The sequence below is a fragment of the Megalobrama amblycephala genome, linkage group LG9 (assembly GCF_018812025.1).
Source record: "Megalobrama amblycephala isolate DHTTF-2021 linkage group LG9, ASM1881202v1, whole genome shotgun sequence".
NCBI lineage: Eukaryota > Metazoa > Chordata > Actinopteri > Cypriniformes > Xenocyprididae > Megalobrama > Megalobrama amblycephala.
This window is the reverse complement of record NC_063052.1, coordinates 17,380,221-17,403,455: the sequence shown is the minus strand read 5'-3', so window position 1 is coordinate 17,403,455 and position 23,235 is coordinate 17,380,221. Positions and strand designations below refer to the sequence as shown.

The 23,235-nt window shown below is 35.8% G+C and overlaps 1 protein-coding gene across 2 annotated transcripts; it reads left to right on the top strand.

Moving 5' to 3' along the window:
* The first annotated feature begins 348 nt into the window (after positions 1-348).
* Positions 349-22,695, top strand: ptpn2b (protein tyrosine phosphatase non-receptor type 2b). 2 transcript variants are annotated; one of them, XR_007186396.1, is made up of 11 exons: positions 349-584; positions 1,574-1,664; positions 1,770-1,870; positions 8,147-8,245; positions 9,754-9,891; positions 10,045-10,254; positions 10,815-10,976; positions 11,070-11,266; positions 12,868-12,969; positions 14,226-14,361; positions 22,008-22,695. XR_007186396.1 is itself a non-coding variant. In XM_048201910.1 (10 exons), the coding sequence occupies exons 1-10, from the start codon at positions 528-530 to the stop codon at positions 22,030-22,032; spliced, it is 1,182 nt and encodes a 393-aa protein (XP_048057867.1). In that variant the 5' UTR covers positions 351-527; the 3' UTR covers positions 22,033-22,695. The 2 variants fall into 2 exon arrangements, 1 of the variants encoding a protein (XP_048057867.1); XM_048201910.1 differs by lacking the exon at positions 14,226-14,361 and having other exon boundaries at positions 351-584.
* Positions 22,696-23,235: the final 540 nt, after the last annotated feature.

Here is a 23,235-nt window from a genome sequence, read left to right as displayed (position 1 = left end):
TAGGGCTATTATGTAGGTTACTGTAGATTAGAATAACATAACATTATATAGTATAATAACAATTGCAAAAAGAATTACAATTGAGAAGTGAGCATCACACTAACACAAAATAAACTTGAAAACTTAACAAATGTAGGCTATATATGAGAAAAATGTCCAACACGTACAAATGTTTAAAGGGAGTATTTAAGAATATAATCATATATACCTAGGATTGATTAAAGGGTGAGTAAATCAAGGGATACTTTTAATATTTGGGTGAATTAACCCCTTAACATATGTTTAACATGTTCGTCCTGCTCTGACATCTTGAAAGCGCTCTTTCACTGCGCATGAGCAGAGCAGCGGCGCTCTCGCAGCGCATGCGCAGAGGACTGAGCTACTCGTCGCAAATGTCAGAGACACGGACAAACACTGTCAGACTCTCTCAGCGGTTCAGTGTGAGAACGAGAAATGACTGATTTCTACAGTTGTGACGTTCATTCTTAATAATAAACAAGCTTAAAGCGGAAGGAGTTGACGGAGATATGGAGCAGGAGTTTGAGGACATAGATTCAGAGGGCCGCTGGCAGAACCTTTATTTAGTAAGTGAAGCTAAGTCAGCTAGCATGCTAATGAGCCACGCAATCTATAGTAAGCCGAGAGAAAAATGTCTCTTTATCTTCTTTGTCTCTTTTTAAACTTTAATTCAGTGTGTTTTCACTGTTCTTCGTTTTACTGTTGTTGAAATGGGGATAAAATGAAAGTGAAGCTGTAAAACCAGGATGTTATGGTGGTTGTTCTTTTGTAAACTGAAGTGTTGTGAGTGAAACTAACTGTACCTCAGAATCTAGTGAACTGCCTACCTAGACAGCATGTTTGGGCACTGAGTCTTTTTAACTATATATTTTTTTAAATTATTATGCTTAATGTTTTGTCACAACAACAGAAAAACAGTGTAGGCTGAGACTGAAATCGTAACGAACTGTATAATGTATACAACATTTAAACGTGATTTAACGACAAAAATGCCGGCAACGCACTAGGTTTTGGTACAGACATCTTGTGCCAACAATGTAACATATTCCCATCGTTTAAACGAATAACAGCTGTTAGCTATTTCTGACTTAAACACGTTTATTTACTGTAAACACCAACTGTTACGTTTTCTTAATATCATTGGCTAAATATCATCCGTAAACATAAAAAAGCAGTCTGTTAAATAAAACTGCCATGAAGTCTCCTTCACATTCAGTATCCTCTTGAACAATTTTTTTTTTTTTAAGAACTTGTAACTGGATTTCAAATCTTTCACTCTTGTAGTGCTAAATAAACAAACATAATATTTAAAGGCCTCATAAATTTATTTTGTTGTTGAGGGAGTTTGTCTGTAACTAAACAAACGTAGCTTCCTTTCCAGTAATATTGTGTTACTTTTTCTGGAAGCAGTAGCAAACAACATGATCAGCTAATTTCTTTTAAATGAGTTTTTCATGTCCTGTGTTTGCAGAAATGTGCAGTTGACTTTACTGAAATGACAGTAATGACCTGATTTAACTTTTGGTTTGAAGCTCTACTTGTAATTCTTTCCCAGGAAATACGCAACCAGTCACATGAGTGTGCTTTCAAAGTGGCCAAGTATCCAGAGAATCGCAATAGAAACAGATACAGAGATGTGAGCCCATGTAAGTAACATCAGGTTCGCCTAAGTGATATGCCTCTCGTCATGGAATGCAACTAGACTTTAATATTGCATTTGACATTGTTTCCCTTTTTTCCAAACATATCAGTTGACCACAGTCGGGTGAAATTAGAAAACACAGAAAATGACTACATCAATGCCAGCCTGGTGGTAATGGAAGAAGCCCAGAGAAGATACATACTTACCCAGGTGAGTGAACTCCACCCAGGCCAATAAATTTACTCTTAGAGCTCCAAGCATGCAGCACTGACAAGGTTCCTGAGGGTCCTTAAAAAGGCTCAAATTCCATTTTAGGAGGTCTTAAATTTAGGGAGAGAAAAGAAAAACAGGAATCATGATATGGCCTAATGTTAATATTACATTTCATGAAGCTGTTACTGAGGTAAATAAATTGAAGTGCTGCATGTTCAAAGTCAAAATACAGCACTGTTGCACTTGCACACTCTACAGGCTCACAATTTCAGATCAGTTTGCAGTCAATCAATACAGCACATTTATGCCAATAATCTTATAATCTACTCAATGTATTGTGACAATGTTTACTTGATATTGTAATATGTTGTGTATGTTTATAAGTGTGCAGATTATGTGCATATTCCTTGTCTTTTTAAATGAGCAACTGGAAGAAGTAAAACAGACATTTCAAAATAAGAGTCCTAATGAATTTTAGGGTTGTTTGTAATTAAGTCCTACATTATCAGGGTTTTTCCCATGTCAAAAAGTGGTCTTCGGTGGTGTCAAATGAACACGGCCATCCACACACAGAGTACAAAAAAACATACCCATGTAAACTGCCCAGTACTGACTATAAATCCAAAATAAATGCAAAGAAACAGTTTGTAGTATTAACTTATCCTATATATTCATCAAATGGCATACAGTATAAGATTTTGTTCATTGCTATGGTTTTTCACGGTCAGTTTGATTGTCGCACATTTAAATATGGTTGTATCCAGAAACTTTGCAAAATGTAGTTAGCAGCATGAAAAATTTATATTATATACAGAAATCGAGAAAAGATCGCTGCCATTATAATCACTGAAGCTGTCATTACTACAGCACGAGGTACACAAAGCTGCACTCTTGCGAAAACTCCTGTTATAATCAATGAAGCTGTGTAATGAATCTCTTATTGACATTGTGTTTATACTTTGTTGGTTATAACGAAAGGATTTGCTTGTATACAGAACTCGCGCTGGCTAAATTAAATGCATCTAATTGGCCATTGCATTCAAGCGTTCAATAGATATGTCTGTGGTTGTCTACAAAGCTCAACGCTGCAAAAAAAAATAATGTAAATAGAAACCTTTGAAGCTGTTCACAGAGCACTTGCACAAACTCTCACGGGAGTGTTTTACAACAGCCATCTATCAGTGGTTACTGGTACTGCAGAACATTAGGTAACGTCAAATTAAATGATCAAATAAATATTTGGTGAGACAAATTCATTTGAGGCCACCAAAATATTTAATGATGGGAAAAACCCTGATTATGCATAATTTTAGTTACACAAACTGCATCTGGCATTTAATTTAACATAAACTCTTGGAGCTCATAGGAAGGTAAGACGAAGAACATTATTTAACACATTCATTATATGCAAGTATCGACACAATAATCTGTTTATTGTCTTTCTTTAGACACGTTGTATCATCAAAATCCACTATCCTCTAATTCATATGTATTGATAATTTATTAGTACATAAATCAAATTGACTACGTATATATAATGAGTGTATATATTGTAAAACATGTCTTGATTATTTTAAACTTGAAGTTAACCTGTTATGCAGCTGAAGGTGTGCCCCAGTTTAATTAAGTTAAAGTATTGGTTCACTTTCAAATGAAAATTACCCCAAGCTTTACTCACCCTCAAGCCATCCTAGGTGTATATGACTTTCTTCTTTCTGATGTACACATTTGGAGATATATTAATAAATATCCTGATGCATCCGACCTTTATAATGGCAGTGAGCGAGACCAACGAGTATGAATCTGAAGAAAGTGACTTCATTCTTCATAAAAGTGTACTCCACACGGCTCCGGGGTTAATAAAGGCCTTCTGAAGTGAAGCGATGCGACACCAGTTCCGTTTTTTATAAGTTGAATACGGAAGGCGTTCTGCCGGAAACTAGATATTTTACTTCATAACTTAAATATGGATATTTTAAATATGGATATTTTTCAAATTTAACATATCCATATTTTTTTTAAATATGGATATGTACAAACGCATTGCTTCGCTTCAGAAGGCCTTCATTTACCCACCTGGAGCCATGTGGAGTAAGTTTATGATGGATGGAGGCATTTTCTTCAGCTTCATACTCCTTGGTCTCTCTCACTGCCATTATAAACTTGGATGCATCAGGATATTTATTAATATATCTCCGATTGTGTTCATATAAGTCATATACACCTAGAATGGCTTGAGAGTGAGTAAATCTTGGGGTAATTTTCACTTAAACTAATCCTTTAAGAGTTTGAGTCTGAGATACATGATTTATTCTCTATGGTATCCATTTTATTTGTGCAGCTCATAAAAAAAGCTATTAAAAAGTCTTAAAATTGTTTTTAAAAACTCTGCAGAAATAATCACAGCAGTGTAAATATGAAAGGATAATGTAGTATATTTCATGCTATTTTGTGTACAACACTGACACTAGTTCTTATATGAATATGAAGAATAAGAGAAGGAAACAGCCATAAGACTTCAATTATTTTTTCAGTAGAGCTGCACGATTCTGGATAATTTGAGAATCACAATTTTTTTTTTCTAAAGAGATTACGATTCTCCCACGATTCTGAACAGAGTAACTGTTAACTAAAGAAAATAACATGTAATTTATGCTGCCTTCACGTGCTATAGGAAAATTGATAATTTCCACGTGAGTGATTGATAATTTCAAGTCGTGATTACGAGCTTATCACATTCACGATTCTGCATGATTGGGCGTTCATGTGCAATTTCTACCTAGGAAACTCGTATTTTCGATAATTCCGAAGGTAGACACATGAAGGCAGCATTACTAGAGGCTCTGACAAAATGTTAATTGCTGCAGTCTATTTAAAAGTGTTTAATTAATTTAAATGAATTATTAAAAAAAAAAAATCAGTTTGAATGGTTCAATGACTCACTCAAATACTTGACTTGTTTTATTATTTTTGGATGAATCTCTTGAAAGAATGATTCAATGACAAATACTTTTTTTTTTTTTCACGGCCACTTCTCAACAATGTAACAATGTAATCTATGCAATTGTTATTTGAAGTGCCGAGTTGCTTTCAAAAAGTGATATGCTCTATTTTGATCGCTACTAAAGACGTGTCTTTTTTAAAAAAAATCTGAACAATAAACATTTATCCCAGTACTTCTATGATATTTTGAATATTTGTAACAGAAATATTATGTGGTTGAAAAGACTGTTTGTGAAGCTGTTTAATACCTATTAATGACAACTGCTTTCTCTGGGTCAGAGACGCAGATCTAAATGTTCTGGTGTGATTTTGTCAAAGGTTTAATAGACACAGGAGAATCGTTGTCATATAGGAATAAGATGGTGGTTGAATCAAGATTGCTATCCTTTTAACGGTTAATCGTGCAGCTCTAGTTTTCAATAATAGAAAGCTTTTGTTTTGACATTGTGAATAAGATGCCTAAGCAGGCACTTTTTTTGGTCTAAAGTTATTTTCAGTAGACTAATTGTAGTCCCTCTGGAGAAACCTGTGGTGTAATGGCTTTGCTCAGGTACAGAGAACAGGATTGTGAACTTAGCAGTTTTTAGTAAAACCTGTGTGTTACTCCTCTAGATTCAACACCATTGGCTACCTTCACTCCGCTGGCAGTTGCTTTACATTGATGTTACTACAGGATGATGTAGGCAGGTGGTAGGTTTTACGCACGTCTATTACCAACAAAGTTGTGTGGGTAGTATTTCGAAGGTCACAGACTCTAAAATACATTAGTCAGCCTTTTGAGATGCGGTTTTCGTTTGATATTTTTTAACAAATGTGTAGGTGTGCCAGACTTTTTGACATTACACGATTTTGCATAGCTAACTACTAGAGATTAGTGCTGGGCGGTATGACCAAATATTTGTATCACTGTATTTTTTAAGACTCTGGAGGATTCATGGTTTCATGATTCAAGGTTTTTTTTTGTTTTGTTTTTTTTCTTTCACTGTACTTTTATTGTGGCTTATTTTACTTATTTTATCAGGAATACAGAGAATATAAAAACAGTGTAAGGACAAATACTTTAAGTACTTTAAGAAATCAATTTGTAAAACTGAAAATTTAGTTAATCTTAAAATGAAATCAAGTGAAAATTTATAATTTGTTCAATTTATACCTTTTACTTTTATTTTGATTGGTTGTCATGAAATGAAGACCTTTGAGTTCATGTGTGTATATGATATGACGAATGACGATAGTTTTATTAAATGACATGGTGAAATGACTCTCATAGCAGCTCTGCCAATGAAGTTCATGTGTCTTCATATAGTGAGATGGCATACATGTCCATGTCCTCATATAGTGAGATGGCAGACACTGAAGCGTCACGCAGGCTTCAGTATGTGTGTAGTAGACAAAACTGTGGCGCTCATTCACACAGAAACGCAGAACATGCAGACTTCAGAATTCAATAGCAGTTTTTTCGAGCTTTAATATTCACAGACACTAGTCCATGTTGAGATTTGATTCACTGTATAGCCCTACTTTTGATTTTATTCACACAAATATTGCCAAATTCCATAACGTTCTGCTTTATACAGTAAGTTCCATTTGTGACTGGATTCCGTGATTCCATCCGTGTTTATGCAGTTAACGCTATGCAGTTAATGGAGTTCCTCTCTCGATACTCTACATAGCGCTCTTCGTGGCCATTGAATAGATACAGCAATAGAGGTGGTGCAGGTATGACATCAGAACCCGGAAGACTCATTCCCCGCTGATTCCTTCAAGATTTTCCTGTGGGTTTTTATGAGAGTTTTCGATTTATTTGTAAAATAAAGCCTGTGGTAAACATAACTTGACTATACTTAGACATTTTGAAATAAATTGAAAAAACCCATTATAAAACCCCATAGGAAAATCTTAGAAGGAACGAGCAGCTTATCAGACTTCCAGGTTCTGAAGTCATACCTGCATCACTCTATTTTTTCAGCAATGCACCAGGATGGCGGTATTTGAAAAATGCATATTGTTCGCAAAATTAAAACCAATATACCTGATGAACCTTTTACCACCCCCAGCACTACTAGAGATGTGCAAGATAGGGCTGCACGATATTGGAAAAATTTACACTGCGATATTTTGTTTTTCTGTGATGTATAAATCACCAGACGACTTCAATAGCTCTATATTTGGAAAGAATTAATAATTCTAGGATGATTGGGGTGATTTTGTAGGTGAGTGCATACACATAGAAAATAATGTCCAAATTACAAGCATAGATAAATATAATAGAACAAAGTTGCAAATTTATATTTATATTTTCCAGGTAAGCCTAACAGTATTCAGGTACGGAAATTGAATAATCAAATGTAAAATAATACTGTGTGTAATGATTCATAGTGTAAAATAATACATAGTGTAAAATACATAGTCTCAGTATAAATTAAACAATTAATCTGTGTTTAAACTACAAAAGTGATTTTTTTTTGTGTTTTTTTTTTTTCCTCTCTCTTTGTCTTTTGTTTGATCAACATTCATGACACCGAAAGCAGCGGGGCTTCTGTCACTTTAAGACCGAATGCACAGTGCGGATCAAAATACTTTTACACATCTGTTTTTTTTCTCGATTGTTTCGTTCACCTAAGCCATAATCAATTGTTTACGAGGATAGTCAATCTCTTACATGCATTTAGACAATTGTTTTTGCATGTATGTGTCCGTTCAGGCACATATAGATGCGGAAGAGAATGGCATGCGGCGTTCACGTGCATCTGCGTGGCTCTGTGTGTGCGGGTGCGCACATAAAACAGCAGCCTGTTCAGATTTGAGTTCTCTTTCTCGTCTTTGTGTGCTCAAATGGTTTATAATCTCTTGAATGTTTAAACTGACCTAAAACACGTTCAAATGATAAACTTTCATTGTATGATGGTCAAACTTTGCTGTTAATCAGAGAATCGCGTGCGTTTTAAATCGTGTTGTCTTGTCCGTACGGATTAACTATACTAGACATCGCACATCCTGTGATGTGACTATCGTGGATGCGTACGTCGTGATTTCGATGCTAAAGCGATATATCGTGCAGCCCTAGTGCAAGATTACATGCTTTGATTACATGCTTGAACTAGGGTTTACCCGATGACTAGTCAACTTATCTATCTTAAGTAAGCTCTGAAAAAAATTAAGCTGGTTTCATATTTCTTAAGGAGCTATTACATAAGACATATTCTTGTGACCATTGTGGCCCATTCCTTCCTATTGTCAAACATTCTATGTGTGTTTCTTTATTGTCAGGGTCCTCTGAGAAACACCTGTGGTCACTTTTGGCTGATGATCTGGGAGCAGAAGACCAAAGCCGTTATCATGCTCAACAGAGTAATAGAAAAAGGCTCGGTAAGCATCATTGATCTAAACCTTTTAACTTTGAAAGCACCACACTTTCAGCCTCCACACTTTCGTACTTCAATGAAATGCAAAGGCTTTCTGTTATTCAAATAGTTCATATTAGAGAGCTCAGCAGAGCCTTAGGAAGTCTAAGTAGTATCTCAAAGAACTAATAGATCTGTAGAAGATGCAGTGCTGTTAAGACTATTAACTAGTCTTCTATAATTGAAATAAAATAAAAAAATAAATGTTATATGAAAAACTTAAACAAAAATAAGAAATGAACAACCAACTAAATTTAGTTTTCAGTTAAAGCGGAAATAAAAATAAATGAAAACTAAATAGAAATTACAAAAGCACATAACAAAGTTATGTAAACTACAATTAAAATGAAAAATGAAAATATAAAAATAAATGTCAAATCAAAATACAGTAGTCAACATTTGAAGTGGATCAAAAAAAAGTTAATCAAAGTTGTCCTAAGAAGAAGGTTTAAGGACAACTTTGATCAAAGGATTTGATCCACTTCAAATGTTGACTGCTGTATTAATAAATAAATACTGAATAAATGATGCTACAGCTGTATTGCCATCCTGTTTTTTTTTTTGTATGACACTAAGGTATTTTATATAACACTTTATTAGAAAATAGAGTCTATGTTCAGTTTGAGTGCGTTGGTGAAATATACTACCAATATATATATTTCACAATAGAATAATATGACCGATTTTAGAAAGGCCTAACCTTGAGAGAAATAAATTATATATATATATATATATATATATATATATATATATATATATATATATATATATATATATATATATATATATATATATATATATATATATATATATATATATATATAAATCAGATCTAGTAATTAAAACAATACATAAAAATGCAATTTATATATTTTATAATTAACATGATTTAATGACTGAATGATTAAATTATTTAAAATTAATATTTCGCAATTCAGAATTCATGATATTTGCACATACATGTGAACTAGATTTTTATCTTCATCTCACATCATTTTTATATGTCGTTGAGCCAGTTATCAATGTATATTCTGTGATAAATGCAGTTGTATGCAGTGGGTGTAACTGAAACTCAGTGGGTGTAACTGAAACTCTTTTTGGCAAATTTTAAATTGAGACATTTAAATCAAATAACTGTCAAATGTTTGCATAATGTCATGTGTTTATGGACATAGTATCTGACCCTCTTATATGTGAATGGTCATTAGACTATCACAGAACATAAGTAAAGCATCTTATGACTCTGTTTAGAGTCATTTAAATTTACTGAGGAAACAAGTGTTATTTAGTCTTAATTTTGCTCTGACTTGCACTGACTTTTGTATCTAAATTATATGGACAACATCTTAAAACGGCAAAAAGAATCATCCTTTTAAGTTTTAAAACAACTTTTATATCAGGAAGTTTTTAAATAAAAGAAATGTTCTAAATCTGTTTCTACTTGTCTTTTTTTCTACACATTCCTTAATGCAGGAAAAGTGTGCACAATATTGGCCGACACAAGAAGAACGAGAAATGTCCTTCCGTGACACCCGCTTTGTGGTAACACTAGTGTCAGAGGACATCAAGTCATATTACACCACCAGAGTGCTGGAACTCCAGAACGCAAATGTAAGTTTGTCATATTAACCACTGAAAATCACATTCATGCTCACAGAATATTCTTTCTATCTGATGTCTTCCTATGCAGATTTTAATTGCAGTTCTATTCTTTTAGCAATACTAATATCATGTACATTTCTTGTCTGTTTTTTGTCCACTTAGACAGGAGAGACAAGAGAGATCTATCATTTTCATTATACCACATGGCCTGACTTCGGCGTCCCAGAATCCCCAGCCAGCTTTCTCAATTTCCTGTTTAAAGTGCGAGAGTCTGGCTCACTCGGGATGGACCATGGTCCAGCAGTGGTCCACTGCAGTGCAGGAATTGGGCGATCTGGAACATTCTCTCTGGTCGACACTTGTCTTGTCTTGGTGAGTTGGATTTCTAAAACTAGGAGCCTGAAGAATTTTAACAATATAACGTTTTTGTGAATACTTAATTGCACATTCTGCCAATGTTTCTAACATCAAAGCAATTTTCAGTTTTGCTGTGGACTGTAGGTCACTGAAAGGCTGATTTTCAGTAATATGGATACAAAATAGGCAATAAATTTACTTATGCCACTTTTTGTGTAATCTGATTTCAAGCATTTTTGCCTTTGTTTGATAGGAATTTTAAGTCATGAGAAACAAATCCAGTGAAGTGTTTTCAAAGTTATGACAGGCAATATTAATTGAGTTTTACCAAAAAGTAAACTGTTGGGAGAAAAACCTTTTGACTTTACTAATCTCAAGTGATTAGACAACATATACCCGATAGTGGTGCAACATCATGAGTTATACTTGCGGTATTGTATTCTCATGAGGCTTAGAGAAAAGGAAAGGGGGAAAAAAAAAAATATTTATATACATTATTTATTTTTTCCATTTGTTTCCCTCTCAGACTTAGAGTTAATTAACCAATGCTTTTCCTCTATCACCAATGTGTTCAGATGGACAATAGGAAAGACCCATTGGCGGTGGACATCAAAAAGATTCTTCTAGACATGAGGAAGTATCGGATGGGTTTGATTCAGACCCCCGACCAGCTGCGTTTCTCATATATGGCTGTGCTGGAAGGTGCCAAGTACATTATGGGAGACTCCTCTGTGCAGGCATGCCATTTTTTAACAGAATCACCATTAACTGGACCCTGGACTAGATTTACTGTGTTTGTGTTTATTATAGTTTTTTATGAATGTGTGCAGAAACAATGGCGAGAGCTCTCCAGAGAGGACCAAGAACCCCTATCTGAGTCTCCCCCACCGCCGCAGCCTCCTAAATGCACAGAACGCTACAATGGCAGCAAGCTGTCTCGTCTGGAGGATGGGATGGACTCAAAGACTGGAAAGAAAACAGGCCTAGAGACCCCCAATAAAGAACCAGACAGAGATGCTCGAACAATGTATGTAACAAGACATTGTATATTTTAGATTTAACAAAGTGTTTCCAAAACATCATCAAGCATGACTTCAGATGCTGGATTTGGTTTCCAAATGAGTCCCAGGATTATTGTACCATTTTAATGTTTTAGAATAGTTGAATTACTGATTTGTTTCTATAATTGGATGAATCTTACAAAATCTGTCAAGAACATGTCAAGGTCATATTTCATTCCAAAAAAGGACTAAGAAATATAATTTAGCTTTAAGAAAACAAGGCATATTTTAAAACCATTTACTTTTTGCGTCGTTCATTGTTTTTTTTTTTCAAGACAATCAAGCATATTTCACATTTCAATTGGAAAAAAAAAATTATACATTGTGGTATTACGTAAAAAAAATATGCTGATTTAAATCAGTGTATTACAATAATTTTATTTTACTGTAAGAATGTGTGAAATTCTGTAAGAGGTGTGAAAGAAGTGTAAACCTTCAGCTTCGGGTACAGGAGTGCAAGCAAAATTCTGCCGCATTGCGATGCGACGCGTTACAATGGATGCTTCAGTACCATACATAGCATCATTATGCACCTGTTCAGAAAGACAAATGTTCCAGTTTACATTGTTTACTTTTATGTGTCCAGTGTAGACAGCCTGTGTCATGTTATGTCAAAAAATGTGCCTGGTGCAGATAAGTTGGATGGGTTTATTATAAGCGAGACGCTCGCGTTCGCTCTAGACAGTGTTATTAGCCTACTCAATTGCTATTCCTAATATGTTGGACCTTTTATTGAATGTAGTCTATACCTGTTGAGAGATGCCTTCTCAAACACCCATTAAGAGCTGTATTTGTGATGAGTTGGGGGAGGCGTTTTTGTAATTTCGCTAGGTGCCACTAGTGTCGCAGATACTACATACTTAATTTGTTTTTTTCCTTTTGATTTTGGGTGTGAACAGGACAGTTTCTGTGAGATTCACCCAATTTTAGTTGACCCAAAAATAAAAATTCTGTTTTTAATTACTCACCCCTCATGTCCCACACCCGTAAGACCTTCGTTCATCTTCGAAACACAAATTAAGATATTTTTGATAAAATCGATGGCTCAGTGAGGCTTGCATTGACAGCAAGTTAATTTACACTTTCGCAGAGAGCTACTAAAGACATATTTAAAACAGTTCATGTGACTAAAGTGGTTCAACCTTAATGTTATGAAGTGAAAAGAATACTTTTTGTGTGCCAAAACTACTTCATGAAGCTTCGAAGCTTTACGAATCTTTCGTTTCGAATCGGTGGTTGGGAGCATCTATCAAACTGCCAAAGTCGCATAATTTCAGTAAACGATGCTTCGTTACGTCATTTAGGACGTTTAGAAATTTCATTGGTTTACCACTGGGAGGCATGACTTTGGCAGTTTGATACACGCTTCGAACCACTGATTCGAAACAAAAGATTCGTAATGCTTCGTTGAGGATTAAATATCTATTTTGTTCTGATAGACTACGAGTTTGTGTTTTGCTTTTAGTGAGGATAGAAAAAAATACTTTTTACTGGAAATGTGACTTTTATATAGTACCTTGTTAAAATACCACATTGTCATGTTATATTCTCTGTTTTCTCTTTCTAGTGGTCACAAAAGACCAAGAGATGAGAAAATGTCCAACCCCATGCAGAAGACTCAGAAACAGACAAAACCCAGGATCAACGACCCTGATAAGAAAAGAAAAAGGTGAAACTGTCTGTCTGGAAGGAATGTGTTGTTGGTTTTTTTTGTTGTTGTTTTTTTTGTTTTTTTGTGCTCTACTCTTCACTGCCTCACTGAATCATTTCAACATGTCTGGTCATGTGTATGTAATGTCATATAATCCCACAGATCCTTCAACCCACTCAGTTCTCATAATGTCACTTAGTATTTAGTGTCTCATATGTTGGTGTCTCACTAGACTTTTAAGTTACTATTTAGCCTTTTGGGCCATTCAGAGACCAAGCCATTTGCAGACTCATGTCTCTAGGATATACTTGTGTATCTTTCTCTCTGCAAAATATATCTGTTGCATTGTCATATAACAGCAGAAGCAGCTCAGTTTCACCAGTGCGGATAAGTGTACTGCTGTTCTTTTCTCTGTTTGAAATGGGGCATCTACCCAGGGAGAGATTTGAGCTGCGATTCCGTGTGCCTTTGTAATGTCTGTGTGTGCCAGAACTTACTGTAATTTGCGAGTTCAACTGGCATCACTGATAATACTATATTATATTAATAATATCATAATAGAATAACAAATTATATAGACATGTTGGTCAATATGATAGCAGATAATTATTTTGGAATATTTCTTTTGTACAAGTTTACAGTATCCACCATCATAAATTACCCTAATTGGTGAATATGACAGATCTCTGACAGAAGGGGGCAAGATTTCAGACTTGAGTAGGCTAGTGGGATGCTGATGTAATCAGACTGAGCTTGATAATAAGTCTGATGGCCTATTTTTTTAAAAAAAAAAAGCATTCTGACATTTTCATGACAAGCAGATTTTCCCCTAAATGCTCATTACTGTAATACACTGTAATACAATGTTTTCCTTTTTAATAAAATGTATTTCAGCAAAACAAATACTACTATGATCTGTACTTACAACTGTACTTCAAAAATGTATTAATGCCTTTTAAAATATATAATTACTTGCATGTTAAAGTGAGATTTTTTTTTTTCACATTACACTAATGATAATTTGGGGGGAAATATAAAAATACAAGAAACTTTTTGAAATACTTATGTTAAAAGTAGTCTTAATTTTCTTTAGTTAACAAGATTTCTTATTTTTATTTTTTTTATTCAGTCTTCAGCAATTTTGTAAGCGCAAGGAGGTCATATGTTACATATGAACAGGTTGTTGGGTCAGGTCAGCGACGTGTCGAGGCTTTGTAAAGTTCTGTATAGCACAGGTGAATTCTGGCAGTAACTGTCTTATATTATGGTTTCAGTCTGGGCTGTATTTGCTGTACGTGACACAGCGAGTGCTGCCCTGTTGGGAAACCTCCCTAATGAGGCAGCAATGGCACATCTGCAGGATTTTTTTGTAAAAACAAGCTTGACCAGGCTCCTCAAAATCTTCAGGCTGTACGTGAGCTCCAGACATGAGCCTTGTGTGCTGTGACATGCTGGTTTGGAGCTTGCTGCTATTCTTATGGCCGTGGCTGTTGGCGTTTTAAGACTGAGCTTAAGCATGGTGTGATGTTTTTGCTTTTTTTTTTCTCAGATTAAGACGTTTGCTTTCTCTACTTGAATGAGATTAAATTGTGTTCGCAATGGCTAATTTAAACAACTTAAAAGTCTTTTGAGGGCCAAAACCTGATGGTTCTTGAAATGTGGCAAAGTTCTTTAGTTCTTGGTACAGCCTCAGTGCCTTAATTCTCAAATTTTGAAACATTTGTGGGCGTGTGGTTTGTGTGCAGCACTGGTATGTTTCTGCAGACTGAGCTAAGAGTGTGTTTTGCTTGGTTAATTGTGTGTCACTAAAATAGATTTATTTCTTTATTTTTCATGTATATTTTTGTTTTATTCTGCCACTTTAGTCAAAGGGATGCATGTATAACAAGATTTTTTTTTTAAGCATAAAACTTCCCTCACTCGCCTTCATGCCCCCCTTTATCACGGTCAGGTTCATTTCACACAACTGTGAAATGAACCCACTAAATATTTATCATTGGATGGATAAATATCAGTGAATAAATATTTATATCAGTCAGATGTATAAAAATGTATAAAGATGGACAAAATAGTCTAAAAACCAGTGGTTCTCAACTAGGGGACAACTTTCCTTGAAAAAATTACATTTCTTAAAATTATTTAAATATAGTTATATTAATGTAATCTCAATTAAAATGCTTAAAAACACTCATAATTGTGAGCAACAAAGTGCCTGAGGTACATATCAGCTCAGACAAAAGGGAACCTTGAAGTCAAAAAGGTTGAACCACTGGTCTAAACTGACCCATCAAAACATGCAGAAAACATTTGAATTACTGAAGCCAAAGGGGTGAATAAGGAGTAGGGAACAGTATACCAATATTGAATGTAATATTTTTTTCACAGTAATAAGAGCTTAGTCCTTACTGGTCATTAATGCCCCTGCTGCATGGTGGGACATTAACTACCTGTTATTATTCTTAATAGACTGTCAGAGGCAGAGCTTAAAAAAAAAACATGCATATATTGAATGTGCCACTTAAAGGGATCACCCAAAAAAAATGAAAATTCTGTCATTTACTGTCATTTTCTGTTATTTATAAATGTATATGCAAAAGAATCTATATCATGGAACACATTTGACACGGAATGCATGGAAATATTTATATCAGTCTGTCTCATCTCATTTTTACACATAATAAAATGCCGCATAGTCACCTCCTAAGGCTGCGTTTACACTGCAGGTCTTAATGCCCAGATCTAGGACCGTATTCACAAAACATCTCAAGGCTAAAAGTAGCTCCTAACTTGCCGATTTAGAAGAAACTCTTAAAAATAATGGGTGTATCAGTCCTAAATTTAGGACTCCTAAATTTTTGCTGTAAGAGTATTATGCACAAAGCATTTTAGCACTAAAACTAGCTCCTACATCTGTGAAAAGTTAGGTAAGTCACAAAGACCAAATCACAAACAATCCTAAAATGGTTGTTGCCGGCAATCTGCCCAAAGACACTGAACACCATGGGCGATAGAGCCTTGAATCGAGAGCCTTTTCTTCATAAATGCAATAAATATTTTGATGTATAGATTTTAATCTGCAATGACATAACATAAAGGTTAATTTATGTACAGGCAAAATGTATTGAATGATGGAGAATAAAACATTGCGGTCAAGTTGAAAATAATATCCTATCGTCCTTTCTCTCTTCCACTCCTCTTCCAGTCTACTTACTGTCCTATCATAAAAAAAGGCAAAAATGCCAAAATAAATCTTTGAAAATATTGTCCGATTACCTGTGGCAGTTGTTTTCACGAGGTCACTCTTATAAATGATCGAATAAGAGTAAATAAGTAAATATGTAAAATAAGCGTATTTGGCGTGCTGTCCGAGGAGAGGCTCCGAGCTCGGAATTTAGACCAAACCCAGAGTACTCCCCTTGCATCCTGGGAATAGGAACCAGCCAAGAGTGAGCAGTCGGGGTGGCAAAGGGATGCAGAAAACTGTCGAGGTAACTAGGTGAGTCGGATGTGTATTTATATGCCTCCTCTCGAGCTGATTAGAACATGCTCCTCCCGAATTAATTTATTTATTTATTTATTTATTTATTTATTTTTAAAGGTGCCCTAGAACCAGTTTTTACAAGATGTAATATAAGTCTAAGGTGTCCCCTGAATGTGTCTGTGAAGTTTTAGCTCAAAATACCCCATAGATTTTTTTTAATTAATTTTTTTAACTGCCTATTTTGGGGCATCATTAACTATGCACCGATTCAGCGCACAGCCCCTTTAAATTCTCGTGCTCCCCACCCCCGAGCTTGTGACGATAATACAGTGCATTTACAAAGTTCACACAGCTAATATAACCCTCAAATGGATCTTTACAAGATGTTCGTCATGCATACTTCATGCGTGCGTTGGATCATGTGAGTATAGTATTTATTTGGATGTTTACATTTGATTCTGAATGAGTTTGATAGTGTTCCGTGGCTAACGGTCTAAAGCTAACATTACACACTGTTGGAGAGATTTATAAAGAATGAAGTTGTGTTTATGCATTATACAGACTGCAAGTGTTTAAAAATGAAAATGGCGACGGCTCTCTTGTCTCCGTGAATACAGTAATAAATGATGGTAACTTTAACCACATTTAACAGTACATTAGCAAAATGCTAACGAAACATTTATAAAGACAATTCACAAATATCACTAAAAATATCATGTAATCATGGATCATGTCAGTTATTATCGCTCCATCTGCCATTTTTCGCTATTGTTCTTACCTAGTCTGATGATTCAGCTGTGCACAGATCCAGACGTTAATACTGGCTGCCCTTGTCTAATGCCTTGAACATGGGCTGGCATATGCAAATATTGGGGGCGTACATATTAATGAGCCCAACTGTTACGTAACAGTCTGTGTTATGTTGAGATTCGCCTGTTTTCCAGAGGTCTTTTAAACAAATGAGATTTACATAAGAAGGAGGACGCAATGGAGTTTGAAACTCAATGTATGTCTTCTCCATGTACTGAACTCTTGTTATTCAACTATGCCAAGGTAAATTCAATTTTTGATTCTAGGGCACCTTTAAACATAATTTGTCACTTGAATTCTGCAATCTCTCGAGTAAGAGGCTGACAATTAGCTAAACATATACTTGTTTAATTAGTGACACTTAGCCTATATTTTAAAATCTTTATTTGAATATGGCAACAATTTTATTTTAAAATCTTGATTTAATTTTAGTGAGTGAAATAAGTATTTGATCCCCAAGCAAAACATGACTTAGTACTTGGTGGAGAAACCCTTGTTGGCAAGCACAGAGGTAAGATGTTTCTTGTAGTTGGTCACCAGGTTTGCACACATCTCAGTAGGGATTTTGGTCCACTCCTCGTTACAGATCCTCTCTAAATCCTTAAGGTTTCTTGGCTGTCCCTTGGCAACTCGAAGTTTCAGCTCCCTCCACAGATTTTCTCCATGACCTTAATGTGCTTCTTCTTGAGGCACTCCTTTGTTGCCTTGGTGGAATGTTTTGGGTCATTGTCATGCTGGAAGATCCATACATGACCCATCTTCAGTGTTCTGGCAGAGGGAAGGAGGTTCTCATCCAAGATTTGGATGAAGTCACCCTGTACCCTTAGCAGAGAAACAGCCCCAAAGCATAATGTTTCCACCTCCATGCTTAACTGTAGGGATGGTGTTCTTGAGGTCATAGTCAGCATTTCTCTCCCTCCAAACACAGCGAGTTGAGTTGATGCCAAAGAGCTTAATTTTGGTCTCATCTGACCACAGCACTTTCTCCCAAGCCTTCTCTGAATCATTTAGATGTTCCAGCCTTGTACAGGTCTACAATCTTGTCCCTGATGTCCTTTGACAGCTCTTTGGTCTTGTCCATGGTGGTGGAGAGGTTTGAATGTAAGATACAGATTCTTTGGACAGGTGTCTTTTATACATATAACAAGCGGACATTAGGAGTACTTTCTTAAAGCTGCAGTCCGCCATTTTCCTCTTTTTCGCCATTTCTGTTTGAAACCTGCAATTGCAGTCATATGCGGAACAGTTATCTCTACGTGCGTTGTGCCTCGGCACAGCTCGTCAGCGCGGATGAATCTAATGCTTGCTGTCAGTCACCGCACCGGTGTGGATACTGTACTTCAGAATCACAGATTCTACATCTTGAAAGTATGACCAATATAAGAATTTTCACTGGAAAATATCATCTGAACAAGTAACATGTCTGCCACTTTTGTTCTGACCATCTGAGGAAAAAAGCATTAGGCCTACAATAAATCGGGCTGCTAATGGTAATTAAATCTAACAATCGCTTAGCTCGGATCACATCAAACTAGTGCTGGGCGGTATACCGGTTCATACCGAATACCGGTATTTATTTTTGTTATGATATGAATTTTGATGATACCGCAATACCGGTATGTGTCGCTTAACCAACATTCGGAACGCGCCGCAGCCCGTCACTGTTTGAGAGCGTCCCGTTTCACTGTTGCACTGTAGTGAGAGCACAGCTGAGATCGCATCACAGCCTATGGTAAGTCCGAAATCACCCCCTAAAGCCTCATTCACTGTTCCCTACGTTATCCACTTATATTGTTCACTTGAAAGAGCGAATGAAAACGAGTGAGTAAATTCGGACGGCCGTTGTGTGTACATTGGCTGTACACTCATTATTGTGGTGCAATGTGAGATTGAATGAGTGCACTCAATAACGTCCACTATGGTTTCGGAAACCACTACAAATGGCAGAATTCAAACTACATGCGGCGTGTTAGATAGAGCGGTTTCTGCACGGAGCGCCGTGATGAGATTAACAACGTTCTCCACATGTTTAAGTGTGTTTAAGTTTTTTTATGGACCCATTTCATATACTCTAGTGCTCTAAACCAGTGGTTCTCAAACCTGTCCTGGGGACCCCTTACCGCTGCACATTTTGTATGTCTCCCTCATCAGACACACCCAATTCAACTCTTGCAGTTTCTACTAATTAGTTGATGAGTTGAATCAGGTGTGTTAGATGAGGGGAAACATGCAAAATGTGCAGTGGTGAGGGGTCCCCAGGACAGGTTTGAGAACCACTGCTGTAAACATGAACCAGCAGCGTGTATGCGCACATATTTCATCACGTCTTACGCAAAGGACACTGAACTGTACGTCTGATCACGACCGCGGTGACACGATGGGTTATTCTGCTACACAGAAGACGATGTAAGTTAATAAATAGACTGGGCAAAAATTTAACTGCTTTATTCTTTCTGTGTTAAACTTGCGTGTGTCATTTGTTCAGAGACTGTAGCGCTCTTAAATGTACTGAATAGGGCTGACCGATATATCGTATGCGATTGTCACGCGCATTTCGCCAGTAAAGCCAGTTCCCTGATTGCCGCTAAATCGCCATCACCTGCTTTCAAATGGAGCGGCATTTAATAGACAGAGCCGTAGATCACTGACAAGCTACGCAATATCACGTTCATTATAAGATTCATCTGCAATATGAACGCGATATTGCGTAGCTTGTCAGTGATCTACGGCTCTGTCTATTAAATGCCGCTCCATTTGAAAGCAGGTGATGGCGATTTAGCGGTAATCAGGGAACCGGCTTTACTGACAAAATGCGCGTGACAATCGCATGCGATATATCGGTCAGCTTAGTACTGAAAATATCCTTAGACAGTTTAAATATTCTTCCGCGTTTCTCCCTCGTTTCGGCAGTTTGTTGTTATATAGGGTTAGATTTTTAAAATGCTTAAGGTGCCCTTTTTTTTTCCTATCTCCATGGTCATATTTTAATATTCATGTGTCTGTAATGAGTGTGTTGCAGGTCTGTGTTTTATTGGTTGTTGTCTTTGTAAACCTGTATTAACTCTAGTGTGGAATTTTTCTACAATATTCACCATGACAGTAAAACAGGGCGTTCTAATCAATCTACTGCAGTATTTCCTCTCTCAATCAGTAGAAAATGTGGTAATGCCCGGTCATGCATAGAGGAAAAAAATACCGTCATATACCGTGAAACCGATATCATTTTGAAAAATACCGTGATATAATTTTTTTGTCATACCGCCCAGCACTACGTCAAACTGTGCAAATTATTATTACTGTTATACTTTTTCAAATTGTTAATGTTAACAACATCAGCATTACGTGTATTTAGTGTATATTAGCGTTACCTGTAGATTTCAATTTCTGTAGCCACTCCACAGTCCAAAGTCTTTTCCTTTTTGTCTACGGGTGAATCTCCAGTTGTCACTGATGATTATCATTTGGACCTTTCTCGATTACAATCCACCATCAAAATGATAAGTTTAATTATTCCAGCTGCTGTGAGAAAAGGCTATAAATGATCCGCTACAAGCAGCATCCTCACATGATAAAACAGACTAGCCTGGACGGGACTCCTTCCTTTCTGTTTACGGACGTGACGTAATGACTCAAAGACGAACTGCTGCATGCTCGAATTTCCCGCGGAAATCCACCATGTCGCTCTTATTATAAAACATTATTACAAGCTTACCGTTGTGAATCGAGCTAAGATAATGAGATAGTTTTGAACACTGGCTGGTTATGTACTTGCTCAAAATTGATTTTGGATCATTTTTAACCAAAAAAAGTTACGAACTGCAGCTTTAAAGTGACGGGACTAATCTGTGTTTGACATGGGCACAAACAGTCTGTAGGTGGCAGAATTCTTACAGGTTGGTAGGGCATCAAATACTTATTTCACTTGATCAAATGCTAATCAATTTATAACCTTTTATATAATGTTTTTTTCTGGATTTTTTGGTTGATATTCTGTCTCGATCCATTAAAATAAACCTACCATAAAAATGATAGACTCCTCGTTTCTTTGTAAGTGGGCAAACTTACAAAATCAGCAGGGGATCAAATAATTATTTTCCCCACTTTGTCCAATATCTGTGTTTACAATAATCCCCGCCAAAAATTATTCTCTTGGTGATCGTTTTCTATGCGTGTAGATTTTTCCGTTTACATGTGTGCAACAAATTCTGATCTGTGTCAGATTGAAAATCGTAAAAAATCAGTGTAATCGCAGCCTAATACTGGGTGACAAAACCTGCTTGAACTATTTCTAGTGGTGATTCAAAGCATTCATATTTTAGTTTGACTTTAAAGTGACATTAAGGAAAAATTGAGATGCTTCGAGAATCATTTTGAAATTGCATTGTGAAGATTTGAATCATTAGGTGGTTGGCAATGCCCAGCAATAATTCAAAAAAAAAAAAAAAAAAAAAGAAAGGAAAAAAAAAAAAAGGTTGTCAGTCAATTATATTTATTTGTCAAAGTTGATCATAAAAATTGCTTCAGTTATTTCTTCAGTTCTCTCATGTCGTTTGACCGTCAGCTGTTTTTGGAACTTCCCATTAGGGAACAACAACAATTCTGCTAAAGTTCTCCTTTGTGTTCCATAAAAGAAAGTCATGTAGGTTTAGAACAAAATGAGGGCAAGTAAATGTTTCATTTTCATTTTTGGGTGAAGAAACCCTTTTAAACATTGTGATTTTAAATATTACATATTTGACTTTGCATTCTGTGCTTGTATTGACAGAGCGAGAACAACCAGTGACTCCTAAATCCATGGCAACCTCAGCAAGTGATCTCCATCCCATAATCCTCCCCCATCCACCCCAATGTTTTTAAAAGCCGTTTACAGCATGAACTCTTCGAGAAGGTTTCTCCACTCCGAACAACAGCACACACCAGCACTATATCAGTGGATGAAACTCAATAATAATAATAATATCAAGAGGACAGTGCATCGCCATGGTTTGGATTAGGTTTTAATTTCGTTGGACCTTTTTGTCTTTTTTTTATTTTGCTTTTTGTTTTGTTGGAAAAAGCAGCAGGATCTGAAATAGGTCTATGCATTTCTAATGCTGTTCACACATTGTATTTTTAGACAACTTTTTTTCAAAGGCAAAATGAAATGCTCTATTTTTTATATGAAATTACTTGAAATTTCCTATGATATCTACAGGGCTGTATGCTCAAATCCAGTTTGTGAGATTGTTAGATGATGTCTTATGCTGGAGTGCTCACATTGTGTACATAGTGTACCTTATGAGATGTAAGTAAAAAAAAAAAAAAAAAATTTAATTGTACAAAATGATGAACAGACATTGCATTTGGTTAAAACAAACAGAACAAACCAACGGTGTCTGATGTTGAAGAGTCTTACTTTTCTTTATCCAAGAGTAGGATCCATGAATAAAACTACTATCATTTAGTTTCTGTAACTATGCGTTGCTTCATTCACTTTTTCCAAGCAGACAACCACCAATCTAAAATTATGGCTCATTTAATTCTCTTTATGGACTAAGCTATCCAGTACATAATTCACACTATAATAATAATAATGTGGCCTTTTTAAGAAAAAAAAAATGCTATTATTACTGTAAAAAAAAACAATTCAGTAAAATATTTCTATGAAAGTGCCTTTTTTCTTTTTTTTTTCGCATTACAGGAAAGAGAATTAGGGATTATAATATGCTTAATTGTTATGTAAATTTTCCAATGAGAGAAACCTTATTTGTAATAAAAAAATAAACTTTATTTCATCATGAAAAACATATATTGTTTAGGGGTGAAATACACTTTTCAGTGTTTTTTGAAAGAAGTCTCTTATGCTTACCAAGGCTGCATTTATTTGATCAAAAATACAGTAAAACAAGTAATATTGTGAAATATTTAAATTGTTCTCATCATCCATTATTCCAGTCTTCAGTGTCACATGATCCTTCTTCAGAAATCATTCTAATATGATTTCCTGCTCGAGA